We start from the raw sequence: 13890 nt of genomic DNA, 5'->3' as shown, positions 1-13890 counted from the left end.
ATCTGTTTAATAAATCACAAGACAGTAGCTAAAAGAAGTAGAGCCCAATAACAAGAAATGCAAAAAGAAACTTGACATTTCTGTGATTTCGAGGGCATCCTTAACGTTTTAGTGAGATAAGATACAAATGAACATGGTGTGTTTTCTCGTGAACACAGGCAAACACCAGTAAACGTAGAGTCTAGAGAAAGCGAAAGTGCAGTCGGCGGGCACATTCACAGCTCGCAGCTGGAAGGCCACTGAAATGACCGATAAGATGTGTCGCATTACACTTTTCGATAAGGCAGCAACAGAATCCCTCGCGCTCAAGCGCAGCTTCTCGTCCGCATTTCGAATGCGGCGTTGAAGAGTACGAATCATGAATGACACAAATGACTTCAACTTTGCGCCATGCGTCGAACAGGTAGGTGAGTTGGCATGCACAGTGAACGGACTCTGACCATTATTGGTACATATGTTATATTATTCTGCCTTGACTGCGTAGTCGAAGCTTTCACGGTGCCATATCTCCTGCCCGGGCAATTGGAGTAGAAGGCGTAATATACGCCTTGTCCAAATGTCTTGATGCGTGTCTCAGTTTTGCTAAGTAATTGCATGATTCGTATTTGCCCTGTGTACCTGGCCTATCACTTTTAACTACCGTATTTACTCCCATATGGGTCGACCTCTCTCTCTCTCTCTCTCTCTCTCTCTCTCTCTGTGTGTGTGTGTGTGTACGTGCGTACGTGCGTGTTTCCAAATTTTACGCAAAATGAACTATTGACCTATATTCGATCGTGACCAAAGAATCTCGACCAGATAGTAAAAGTACAAGATTATAACGAAGTTCATCCGTCCATCGCGCCCACCGTTCTTCAAGCAAAATTAAGGGGCCGGTTTCACTGGTACATTAGCAACTATCTGTGGTTAATAGTCACACGGGGGTAAAAAAGAACAACATCACTAAATATGATAGAAAACGTTCATGGGAACAAGGACGATGTCGTTTGGGATGCCCAGGACGTATGCCTCGGAAGTATCTGACGAGGACGACTTCTCTGGCACGTCCGACGAGGATGCAGATTGTAGCATCGACTACAAGCTGCATCCCTGCATCGACTACAAGCTGCATTATAGTAGCCGAGATTATGCTAAGGTGTCTCATGTTCAAAGTCTTTTTTTTTTTTCTAGAAAGATGTAGGTCGACTTATATTCGAATTACTTTTTTTTTCTCAGCTAGTTAAATGTGTATAGGGGTCAACTTATGTTCGTGTTAAACTCATTTTCGAGTAAATACGGCACTCAAATGAGTTTTAAACATATATCTGATGTTCATTAAGCTCTATTTCGGTGAATGAAACAATTATATTCAACGGACGGATATCCTTAGACATCCACAGTGTACTTCCTGCCAACGTTTTTCCTGCATCCTGGGGATATTCCATGTGTGTGAGTGATTCGCTGGTATACATCACAGTAACATGTCAATGGTCTTGCAGGTTGCTAAGAACCATGGCAGTTTATCCGTGGCACTGTCTTTGTTGTTTTGCATACGATAAATCACTAAATAACGCTACAACAGCTGCCAGTTGAGTAACAATAGAAAGTCGCAGTTTCGCCCGAAAGGCGAAGCATTATACGAAGTAAAGTTAGAACTTTTATCAGCTGCACAAACGTGATTAAGAGCGGCAGCCAGCGGCGAGTGAATTCCCCTTCGTGCTGCTTCTCGCTTAATTCAATGCGAACTAGGCGCGCGAGAACACAGCGCATATACGAAGCCATCACCAATCTTGCGCACGCCGCCGAGCCTTCGAACCCTCCGCAGATTATTACCTCCAAGGTAGGGCGCGCGCGGACGCGCTTTACGCTCAGCCACCGCAGCCGGAGTAGAAGAAGCGATGCGCACCGAAGCACACTTCTAGCGCGCGCACATCGAGGGGAAAGGGGAGAGTGGGCGCAATGTTCTGCAGCCCTTATGCAGTTATGCAGGTTAACGTTGCCCTTATGGGCAACGTTAACCAGAGTGCAGTTATTGATATTTTTAGGCATAGTTGAGCAGATGGCCTGCAGAGAATAGTGTGTGTTCCAAGATTATTTTATTCATGCAAAACTATTTACGCGCTACATTAATAAAAGCTCGTACGTCCATTAACAATGAAATGGTTCAACCTTAGGATTGAGAACGAATTTCAGGTAAATGATAACAGGGAGCACGGCTTATATTGAAAAGTCACAGTGCTGCCCTCTTCTTCAGAGTAGCTTAATTTTTGCCTTGATTTATCGTCGGCGTCAAAGAGTTTGCCGTTCATGCGACCACAAAAGTTCTTCAACAAAATGTTTGCACTGCACCAAAACACATATCTCATGACAACTTCACTGGTGTGCCCTTCTTCACATTCGGGACGCATGCATTTATTCCAGTCTAGATTAGGCTCTAAAAGAATAATTTCGCTTTCGAGGCATTATTACATACAGTATACCGCAGTCCACATATTTACAACACGTGCCTCAAATGAGTTTAGCAATGGAGATACAAAACATTCGTGCAAATATTTACAAAGAACCTGCTGCCTTATTCCGCAGAATTCCAGCTTTTCTCTTCTTTGCCTTAGCATTGGCACCCAGTATTCTGTAACATGATCTTGCGGAAACATGAACATGCACATGGTTTTTCGGCCCCGATTTGTAATTGTTCCAGCAATTGGGCACGCAGCACTTATTAGGCATATCCTGGCATGAACGTAATCCACATTCCACGGCAATTAAGGTTTGCCGGACACACAACCGCAATCGCAGCACAAGCGCAGACTACATGCACGGTTCACGCCCAGAAAAAAAGTGCGCTCGGAAGCATGCCGCAGCATGCCAGGAGTTTTCTAACCCCGAAGCTATCCAAGGAGCGGCAGGGTTCCCGGAACTAATCAAATTGTTATCGCCGTCGTCGGCCACGTGAGACGCTCGCCCTCGCGCTGCCCGGCTAATGTCATGAAGTTTTGGTCTATGAACTTGTTGACATGCTAAATACTGACAAGTTCACAGTAATGGAAAGGGAACCATAAAAAGCACATAAAAAGAGGCATGACATATGCTCACGCTTGTGTAGCACCAAACAATGAAATGTACTGGATTAAATAAACGAAGCAGCGGGTAATTGCTCCCTGAGAATACCGATAAACATACAGTGCGAGGCAACTTGAGAAATAATGGTATTTAAACGTCCAGGACCTTAAAAAAAACAAAAAGAAAGATTCAATCATCGCGGCGGGACATTCCAAGTCGCCCTGGTAGGTGTCGAATTCGGTAGCTATAACGAAATTATTTTTGAACAGCTCTTACAGTTTCCACGCAACGATGGTTGCTTGTGTGCTGTCAAATGATCATATGCTGCTTCCTAATAAGCTCACGGCACGATATGCAAAAACACGCTCCCAGCGAAAGGGAAATATTGTGCGCGTACATAGATGCAGGCGCGCAGTCGGTCGCCAAGAACCCGTCCGATCGCTGCATCGAGGCCTCATGTGTTCTGTTATACTCCATTTAGTTGCACAGACAGCCCACTATAAGAACATATTTCACATGGTTTGCTCACAGCGCTTGCCTACCTTTCACGCAAGATGCCGGTTCGGGAGACTCCATCGCGGCGACCGCGCGCAGGTATACGTATTCGGTAAAGAGCGTCTATAAACGATTCTCCGCTTTCAGTTTGCCCAAGAATATTATATCGACAGTAAAAAAACTTCCCTCGTTTTCAGAGTACTTACAGAAATGTCCAGGAGGGCTGCCGCGTGGTGTTCTTATGGAGCGCCGTAAGCGAAACCTGCGAGGAGCACCGTCTTCTGTCGCGCGCATGGTACCGAAGGGGGCATTGTACTTCGGCCGCGCGCGTTCACGCGGGCTTTATCTTGAAAGCGATATTTTTTGGGGGGTACACTCTACAGGTGGGCCGATGGCGCGTAGCTTTGCGTGCGCTGTATTCTCGCTGCTCACTTTGCGTTGAAACGATAGACAGCACGAAGGTGACTTCGCTCGCTGCTGCTGCCGCGATTCCTCACGCCAACGTTTTGACAGCGTGTTCGCGGTCGTCGGGTGTGGTGTTCATGCTAGCCTGTGCGCGCTAACACCATGCTTCTTAATTTTGTTAGTAAACGAATATTTACAAGGGGGGCGTTCTACTCCGGCGGCTGCTGCGTATGGCGCGGCCGCGCGAGCCCTGTCTTGAATACGATCTGCGATGCGGTCAGTGTAGGCGTCTCGGCGCACCGAGGGCCGATAGCTTCCTGTGCGCTATTGGCCTCGAGCTCCACCACTGGAAAAGCTGGCGCCACCGTCGGCGTGATTAGGGATTACGTGGGCATAGCGGCCGCGTCGGCTGCTTCGGGAGCGCCGAAGCGAGCTGAAAACGAGTTTAAATTCCCTCGTACGCTGCGGTCCTCATTTAGTGGCGAGATTTTCCCGCTTCGTGTGTCCCCTTTACAACGTTTGAAAGCACTACAATAGGTAGTGGCTGCCTTTGAAGGCGCGCAACATGGTAGGCTACTGCTCAGTGCCGCAGTGCCGGACGTACGCAACGGAGCCCGGTGTCAGCCTTATTCACACGTAGCCGCAGGACAAGAAGCTGCGTGAAGCTTATCTCGCGAAACATAAAACTGGCAAACAGTCATCCGCTACAACTCGGGTATGCAGCAAGCACAGACGCGAGGAAGATTTCTGCTACGGCGCCGGGTCTGCGATGTTCGGAAAACGCGCACTGAGACGCTCGCCCGAGTCCGCTGCCCGACAAATGTCATGACGGTTTGGTCTATGAACTTGTCGATGCAATAGATACTGGCAAGTTCATTGGAGTGGAAAGGGAGCGGTAACTAGCACATATAAAGAAAGCATGGCATATGCATGTTTGTGTCATGAATTAATGCACTGGATTACAAAAAAGCAGCGGGGAAATCGCACGCTGAGAACACCGATAAACATACAGTGCGACGCAACTCGAGAAATAATATTGAAACGTCCAAGAATTTAGAAGAAAACAAAAGATTGAATCGTCGCGAAGGCACATCACAGTCCCCGTAGGCGCCCAAGTCTCTACAATGAAATTATTTTTGAACAGCTCTGATAGCCCCCACGCAACAATGGTTGCTTGTATACTGTCAAATGCTCATATTCTGCGGCCTAAAGCTCATGGCACGGTGCGAAAACGCGCACGCGGCGAAAGCGAAACAGTGCGCGGACGAGCATGCAGACGCGCAGTCGGTCGCTGCGAATCTGTGCGATCGCTGCATTGAGGCTTCATTCTGTTATGCCCCATTTGGTTATACAAACACTATAAGAACATATTTTACATAGTTTGCTTCAGCGTTTACCTACCTTTCACGTAAGAAGCCGGTTCGGGAAATTCCATCGCGGCGACCGCGCGCAGTGGCGTTCACTGTACGTATTACAGTGAACTCCTCGCCGCCAATAGCACCCATTGCTTGCGTGTCACCCGTGTTCACGATGTAAAACGTCACCAACTTCTCTTTATTTCCTTTTGTTTTCGCCTGTGTCCTCGGGCCATGTGCACCGCAGGCCTCCAGTAAGGTGCCTCGATGCGCCCCCCCTCCCCCGGGCGCGGCGCAACGAGGCACCCTAGACTCCAGGGTTGGTAGCGGTGGTGGTCACTCCGAATGTTCGTCTTAACAGAAGAGTATGTGTGAGGAAGTTCACTTTAAGCGGATTTTTTTTACATTTAGTCTGGAAAATTAAACAAATGTTCCCATGCTGTTTGTTATGTGCGAAAAAAAATATATATATATATATATGCACACGCACAGTGAACTCTCGTTAAGACAGACTCGGTTAAGCTGAATGTTCGCATATAACAAACAACATGGGTACGTGTGTGTGTGTGTGTGTGTGTGTGTGTGTGTGTGTGTGCGCGCGCGCACACTATACTGTTTGCCACCCTATGAGCCCCTCCTCCAGCGAAGCCCTGCCCTTATGGGAGCACGACTCTTTGCGTGCTTGAGAAGATGTCACCGCATCAAGCCACCATCATTCTCGGCTCACCTTCGCACCTACAGCATAAGGCACATGGCAGCGATGTCATCACACTAGACCTTTTTAAGATGATTTTACGATGACATTTTATTGTGATAGCAATCATATGGACACGCCAGACGGGAATCTATCCATCCATCCATCCATCCATCCATCCATCCATCCATCCATCCATCCATCCATCCATCCATCCTAGGGCAACCCAGTGGCCCAATTTGTCTACCTGTTTGGGCCACTAGGTATGTGCTCCTAGTCGTGATGCCGTTAAGGTCGTTCCATTGTCGTAATTCCAGCTTCGCGAACCAACTCTCGTCATGCTGTCGTCGTCACACCTTCTACTCTGACCCAGTGGTCAAAGTTGTCTGATAGCTTATTGAACTACTATAGGTATGTGTTCGGGATCATGATGCCGTTGTGGTAGCTACAGTGTCGTGATTTCAGCTTTGTCATCCAACTATCGTCACGCCGTTGTCATCATGCCATGGTCATCCCACAGTCGTGTTATTATTGTCATCACTTCAGTAATGTCATCCCATTGTCCCACCGTCGTTGTCATACCGCTGTCATTGTTCCACTGATGTCAATCTTTCTTCGCTATTGCATTGTAATCATACTGTCATCATTAAATCATGATTATGTCACCCTTTTCATGTCATCGCTGTCCGTTGCTATTGTGCCTCCATTGTCAGACCGCTGTTGTAATGTCGTCGTGGCTGGTCGTGCCATTATCATCACTGCAGCTTCGTTATCCAACTCGTCACAATCAGGCTTCATGATACAGTAATCGTCATGCCACTGACGTAATACACTCATCATCATGCCTTCGTCCTCATGCCATTGTCATGCCATCGTCGTCACTGCATTGTTGTCATACAGTAATTGTCGCATTCATTGCCATACCATCATTAGGATCCCATCGCTGTGATTCCATTGTCATTGTAACTTCGACATCTGGCTCTTGTCATGCCATCTTTGTCACGCTGTCAATTCACACTGGTCTGTCACTACAGTGCTCGATTCTTATTTGCATTACCATTGGCAGTCATCGTGAGACGAGTTCTGCCGTTAAGTTTTTTTAAAACATTTATCATACACACACACACACACTCATACACACAACATATATATTCTGCACCTGCTTTTCCTTACAGCAAGAAAAAGCCACGATGACGAGCATGTAGTGAAAAAAAATCTTGCTTGATGTCTTCGAGTTCAGCTGTCTTGTTTTAATGCTAATGCATTATAGAATCCGCCACATATGGTGCATGTGTTCCATTTAAGTGCCCATAAAAAACGGCCACTAGGTCTATCTTTCTACATGTTATCTAGTTATCTACATGTCTGCAGACACTACTATTATTCATACCTTAGGTTGCACACGAAATGCACAGACGAAGGAGCGCAAATTCTCAATTGGTAGCCTAGTTCTTCCCTTTGTATGTGTGTTTCATGCGCAACCCAAAGTTTGAATATAAATATTCATTAATTCGCCCAGCTTTCAAATCTTTTGCTGCAGACACTACCTTTTTCTGGCATACATGCTTAGTGCTGTAATTACTGAAGCACAACAATTAGGGTGTCAGTATTGCTAAATATAAAATTTTACGTTGTATCAGCATATAATAAGAGCTTGCAGCACAGATGCACAACATTAAAGATGCTGTAGATTAACAGAAAAGTGAGAGGCAACTATGCTTCACAATCAGCATTTCATTTAACTTGCATGCAGTACACTGGCCTAGTTCAGTCATTTCTCAGAGTTATTCTGTCTGCACTGTAGACTATATTGCAGTCTTGTCAGTATATACATTCAGAGTCAAGACTTAATGCTACAAAACGTTCCAGTTTCAGAAGACAGGCCTGGTATCAATACCTGACTTTCTATCAGATGGTGATGTCCAGCAGTTGAAGCAAGAGTGTGAAAAAATAATAGATGGCATGGAAGACAACAATGAGCAGCTAACTGTTTTCAGCACAAAAAAGCATGAGGTAATGTCAGGAAAGTTAGTAGCTAGTCAAAAGAGTTGTGATAAAGCAATAACAAGCTAACCAGTTGTGCGAAAATGTACTTTATTTGAAGGAAAGAAACACATACTTCTTGGAGTCCGGTGACAAGATTCGGGCCTTTTACGAAGAGGACGCATTTGATGAGCAAGGTAATATGGAATTGTACTAGCTATAACCCTGCCTTGTTGTATCTGTGGCGAATGAAAATTGGCTTTCTGTATTACAGGAAACCTGGTTGTAAGTAAATCAAGGAGCATAAACAAGATTGGACATGGTAAGCTGTAGATGCAACAAATATTTCATATACTAGTAGGCATGACTTGTTAGGGTTACCCACCTGCAAAGTTAGAGCTGTAAGCAAAACAGCACTGCAAGGTACAGCCTATAAAATTCTGTGGGTATAAAAGCAAATCATGCATTCGATTGGGCTAGGTTTTGATAAAAACATTATGTACAGATGAAACCAATAATATTTGTGCTATTTCTTTTATGATTGTAAGTAATAGAACAACATTTAACACTCACAATATGAAAATGTAGTTCCCCGCCGTGGTTGCTCAGTGGCTATGGTGTTGGGCTGCTCAGCACGAGGTCGCGGGATCGAATCCCGGCCACGGCGGCCGCATTTCGATGGGGGCAAAATGCGAAAACACCTGTGCACTTAGATTTAGGTGCACGTTAAAGAACCCCAGGTAGTCAAAATTTCCGGAGTCCTCCACTATGGCGTGTCTCATAATCAGAAAGTGGTTCTGGCACGTAAAACCACATAATTAAATTAAATTAATTAAAATGTAGTTGGAGAAGTGTCGAATAGCAAGTTTTATTTCTTGGTTCAGCTGCAACAGCAGCATGCAACGTACCCTTTTGGTCACTTTTTGTTACAGCTGTGATGTAACAAATTAAAGCAGCCACAGTGATTATCAGTGTACACTATAGTGGTAGGGTTGCCACTTTTATAAAGATTTAAAAAAAAAGGGGGGGTTGGGGCATGGGGCATGCATCGACATGGGGCATGTTTTTTGTGAAGCTTACTGTATGCAAAAATACAAACAAAATAAAATTCCGATGTGCCGAATGCAAACTTTGTACGACTGAAATTTATTGAAAGGCTTTATATAACATTTGGACCCAGCATCATGCAAGGGTAGGAGAATGAACAGTCTGCATCCATGATAAGCACTGACAGCAGGTGGTCACCCAGAAATATATCTGAGGAACGCAAAGGATATATGTATATGGGCTCATAGGAGAAAGCTCAAAAAAAGAGAGAAAAAAAAGAAAATAGGGCAAAAGGATGGACCATTCAATCTTGCAGCTTTGGATAACATGATGGAGGAAAGCTTGACCCTTTCCATGCCAAGCTATTAACTTGAATTCTGACCAAAAATGGAACGTTAAAACTGCGTGAAAAAATGAGGACAAGCAAAAGGAACACACAACACACTACGAGTGCAGTGGTGCTCATGGTGTCTTGTGTGTTCCTTCCGCTTGTCCTCGTTTTTTTCCCGCAGTTTTAGCCTTCTTTCAATTACGAACCAACTAGCTCTCAAGAACGTCCTACTAAAGACCAAAAATGGCCAGATTATTTTTCAAGACCCCCACTTTCCAGCTTGTTTTGCTTCCTCAGAAAGAATATATTTGCTCATGCTTGCACTGCCCAGTGGATTGTGTGCTGACATCTACCAAAAGCATGACAAAGCCATGATGAAACTACGCTTGTCCATGGTATTTCTAAAAAATTAAAGGTATTGTCGATGAGCTGAGCTTGTCCTTGACCATTTTTACCAGGAATGCATGGACGAACCCCACTCATCCAAGCCACAGAACAGGCTAAGAAATTGGGAGTGAATTCCCTTGCAACAGATCAGTTGTCTGCTACAAATGAAATACCAACAGAGTGCTTGTGGTGCAGCTTATAATGTGCTGATTTAGAGAGAACCAGAAAACCAGCAAATGGCAGGCCAGTGTGGGGGTAAAAAAAGAAAGACTGGATGTGCTGGCAGAAAATTTCAGTCGGAAATTTTAACAGGGGATAATTGGCACTCCTTCTTTGAAGCATCAAAATATCTATCAGCTGACAGTTCTTGTTAAGAAAAGTGCACCATAAGGTTTTGTCTCAGAGCTCTTAACTTTTCAAATTAAAAATCTTATGCAGGTCAAAGTCACCACATTCCACATAATATGGAGCATTAAGAATAGGTAATGTGTGCATATAGTGTGGGCTCAATCGATACAGGACAAGGGCAACAGGAAACCTCTGGGAGAGACCTTTGTACTGTGGTGTTCTTAAAGGGGTACTGACACAATATTTTCTACTATTTCTCTCTTGCATTAAATGAAAGTCTTAGACTAATTTGACAAGTCTATGCACATGATTAATGCTTTAATATAATAGCTTTTCTATGGTCAGTTTCGGTTTCATTTTCATGAGAATACTGCGTCGTGACGTCATGATACAGTATGTGGGAACAGGACATTGTGACATTCTGATGCTCGGTTCAGCTCGCTTGGTCGTCTGCAATGCTGCTACATCGGCCCTCACAACAAACAGCATACGAGGCGACCGAGCGAGCTGGAGCAAGTTTCAGGAGCAAGTCTCAAAACGTCGCAATGTCCTGTTCCCACGCGACCACATACTGTGTCCTGATGTTGCAGCAGAGTATCCTCCTGGGAAATTAAACCGAAACTGGCTGTAGAAAAACCATTATAATAAATTATTTAGAACACTCTGAGGCTTGTCACTATTTTTTCTAGGATTTAGAGGTCTAGGACCTTCAATTAAGTAAAAAAAAATGATTGGGCAGAAATATTGTATCAGTAGCCCTTTAAACAGCCTGAAGATGATTGTGACAATAGTAGTGACAAAAAGTTGATGGTCGATTAAAAGCTGTAATCAATTCTGCCCACTGTGTTTTAAGGTTTTAGACTCGATATCTGGCTGTTGTATATAGACAGACAAAATGCAAAAATTCTCATGCACTGGAACTTTAACACGTGCCAATGAACTACAGGTGGTCAAACTTATGCCCAGCAACTGTCCCTGTAAGCCCCCTCATTGCCCATGTGCGCAACATTTTATCTCCACAAGTACATCAAATCTTCAGGAAACAAGTACAATAATTATATTTCTAACTGCACAATTAAACAACAGATTAACAGCAGGTTACACAAAGATTAGCACCTATTTCTGAAATGTGACCATATGTGCTAATTTTATCTGCACGATGCATCATGTCTTTTCGGTTAAGAAAATGCATTTGCAGCAGACCACAATGTGACTCCATCTTTTAGATTCTCAGCTGTAATAGCACCTACATGTATGTGGCCAGATTTAAGATAGTGCCATCCAACATATACAGGATGTCGTATGTAACTTGTGCCAAAGTTTAAAAATATGCGAGTGCCATGTAGCTGAACAGAACCAAGCTAACATTGTTTGCCTTCACTTGGAGCAAGTCAGACTATGTTTTGTATTTTGCCTAATAACATAAATAGTTCCTATTAATTAACTTTTCAAATACTATAATCAGAGCAAAATTGTCGATCAGAAAATTATAGGTGATCGTGAAAAAATCCTGATCCATCTTTCTGTTGCTCAATACATGCTACATAAAAGTTTTTTTCAAGCATTAAAGAAAGCTTGCAAAACACGAGAAAGTTCCGCACGACTAGTGTCCGTGCTTTTGTGCGCTTCTTTCAGGCTGTGAAAAAACTTTTATGTAGTACATATTGAGTAACAGAAAGATGGATTGAGAATTTTTCATGATGGCCTACAATTTCCCGATTGACAATTTTTCTCTTATTATAATATTTCAGAAGTTAATTAACAACTAATTATGTAATTGGGCATAATTAAAAAGAATAGTCTGACTTGCTACAAGCAACGGCTAACAACATTACCTTGGTTCTATCCAGCTACGTGGCACTCGCATATGCTAAAATGTTTGACAAGTTACATCGGACACCCTGTATGTGCATGTGCATGGCTGGTATAAAACCAAACTTGAATTTTTCAGCTTTGCACTGGCTGAATCCTGTTTTCAGATGCATCTCCTTCAGCTCCAAAGTGAAGGTATACACATCGGAAACATATCTTGCATTGAAAAAAAAAAAAAAAAAACCAGACCCAGAGATTTTAAACATGATGGTTTCATTTCAGGCACTGGTTAAAGAAATTGGATTCAAGGATCCATGCATTGTTCAGAGCATGTACATTTTCAAGGTATGATATTTGTTATATTGATGCAGTTACAATTAATGGTGGCATTGCCTAAACATTGATTTGCCTTCCTTTTTCCAGAACCCAGAAATTGGAGGCGAAGGTGAGATAAGATAGGTTCAAGGATAAGATAGGCTAACCACCAGACCAGGAAACTGAATGCTGTCACTCCTGTTATTTAGTGACAGCACACCAGGATGCAACATTCTTGTACACTGAGCCAAACAAGCTGATTGGCCTCTGGTTCCCACTGGAAGACGCCACACTGGAGAATGGTTGCCTCTGGTATATTCCTGGATCCCACAATACTAGTAAGCAAAAAAAGTGTCCTTTCTAACTATACAATTTGCTTTGTGTCTGTGCACATGCTCACATGACTGCATGAATGAACCCTCATGAACTCTGTGCCAAGTAAGGTAATGTAATTATTAATTGTATGTGCCGATTTGCACAACATTTTCAGCATAGCGATGACATGCAAAATATGGCAAAATCTAAAACAAGAAAAAATAATCAAATTCTGTCGAAGCTGTCTCACACAAAAAGACTGTACAACTACATTATTGTGTGAAATAAATAAAAAAATGCGGGTACAACAGCTGAATCACTTTAGCTGCTGAGACTCCTAGTAAATGCAAGAATGGTCAAAAGATTAGTCATCCATTACTGTAAGACATACTAAGAGCAAAGAAATATTATTTTGCACTTTTAAATTGTACTTATATCAAGCTGGCACTTACTTCCACATAAGTTCATAAGTTCATAAATGTATAAATGTTTATGCATGTGAGTTTGTTAAATTACTTTCACATAACCTGTGAAAGGTTCTGGCAGCATTTCTTGGTCTTGTGCATATCTATCAAACACGTTGAAACTCTACATCACTTGTATGCGATGCATGCACAAATTGATTCCTTGGTAGCAACTTCTTCAAAATATGCATGGTCCTTGCATAGCCAATTCCAACAGTTCTGAGCACATGCTACACTTCATATGAAACATGATCAAGAAGTACTGAAGTAAAATGATTTGGGCGAGTTGGTTCATAGCTATTCAAAAGGCGCAGCATAACTGAGACAGAGACAAAGAAACACAAAACATACATCACAAGTGCTGTGATGTGGTTTTGTGTCTATTCATCTCCATCTCAGTCGCGCTGTGCCTTTTGAAGAAGTATTGAAACTTGGATACTATCACCAACAGTCAGACGGATACTACGTCTATCTCTTGGCCAGCTCATTTATCCAGCCAAACATGGTCACAGTAGTCTTCCAATTCAGCTATTGTTCCACATCAGCCACTTAAACATAATGTCCTCCCACAATATCAAGCTTGTGTACCAGAGTGTGATAATGTTTTTGTGAAAACAAGGGAGTTCCATCAAATAAATTCACAGTAGAATGCGCATAGCACCTAATATCCCTTTGTATGCTATAACTTGGTTGAACGAGTTTAAACGCGGCTGTGTGGATAGATTTGGATAATTCAGCTTGAGCTGAAAGCCTTTTCATGAACAATCGGTGATTTGTCTGAAATTGCCATGGAATTGCACATATCAAACAGCAACGTGTGCACAACCATTCAAGACATTTTGGGCAGGTCAAAGGTCTTGGCATGATGGGTGCCATGCAGTGGCATAGCCAGAAATTTTG

The 13890-nt window shown here is 43.3% G+C and overlaps 2 protein-coding genes across 4 annotated transcripts in view; one reads left to right on the top strand and one right to left on the bottom strand.

The window, feature by feature from the left end:
• Window positions 1-121: 121 nt before the first annotated feature.
• The window catches only part of LOC126547220 (phytanoyl-CoA dioxygenase domain-containing protein 1-like), a 28746-nt gene continuing 14977 nt past the window's right edge, over window positions 122-13890 (top strand). Inside the window, exons 1-8 of one of the 2 annotated variants that reach the window (XM_050195118.3) lie at window positions 122-403; window positions 7858-8001; window positions 8093-8168; window positions 8246-8293; window positions 12036-12091; window positions 12179-12241; window positions 12320-12341; window positions 12421-12549. In XM_050195118.3, the coding sequence (XP_050051075.2) occupies window positions 359-403; window positions 7858-8001; window positions 8093-8168; window positions 8246-8293; window positions 12036-12091; window positions 12179-12241; window positions 12320-12341; window positions 12421-12549 (583 nt within the window). In that variant the 5' untranslated portion in view covers window positions 122-358. Of the gene's footprint in view, window positions 408-7857; window positions 8002-8092; window positions 8169-8245; window positions 8294-12035; window positions 12092-12178; window positions 12242-12319; window positions 12342-12420; window positions 12550-13890 lie in introns of both variants that reach the window. The other variant, XM_050195119.3, reaches the window with a different exon arrangement.
• mRRF1 (mitochondrial ribosome recycling factor 1) overlaps window positions 8066-13890 on the bottom strand; it is a 41981-nt gene continuing 36156 nt past the window's right edge. For both annotated transcript variants that reach the window (XR_008609060.1, XM_055062944.2), the window contains one exon: window positions 8066-8210. The gene's annotated coding sequence lies outside the window, so the exon portion shown is untranslated. The remainder of the gene's footprint in view (window positions 8211-13890) is intronic.

Source organism: Dermacentor andersoni, chromosome 1 (genome assembly GCF_023375885.2).
Source record: "Dermacentor andersoni chromosome 1, qqDerAnde1_hic_scaffold, whole genome shotgun sequence".
NCBI lineage: Eukaryota > Metazoa > Arthropoda > Arachnida > Ixodida > Ixodidae > Dermacentor > Dermacentor andersoni.
This window is presented reverse-complemented; position numbering and strand designations above follow the sequence as displayed.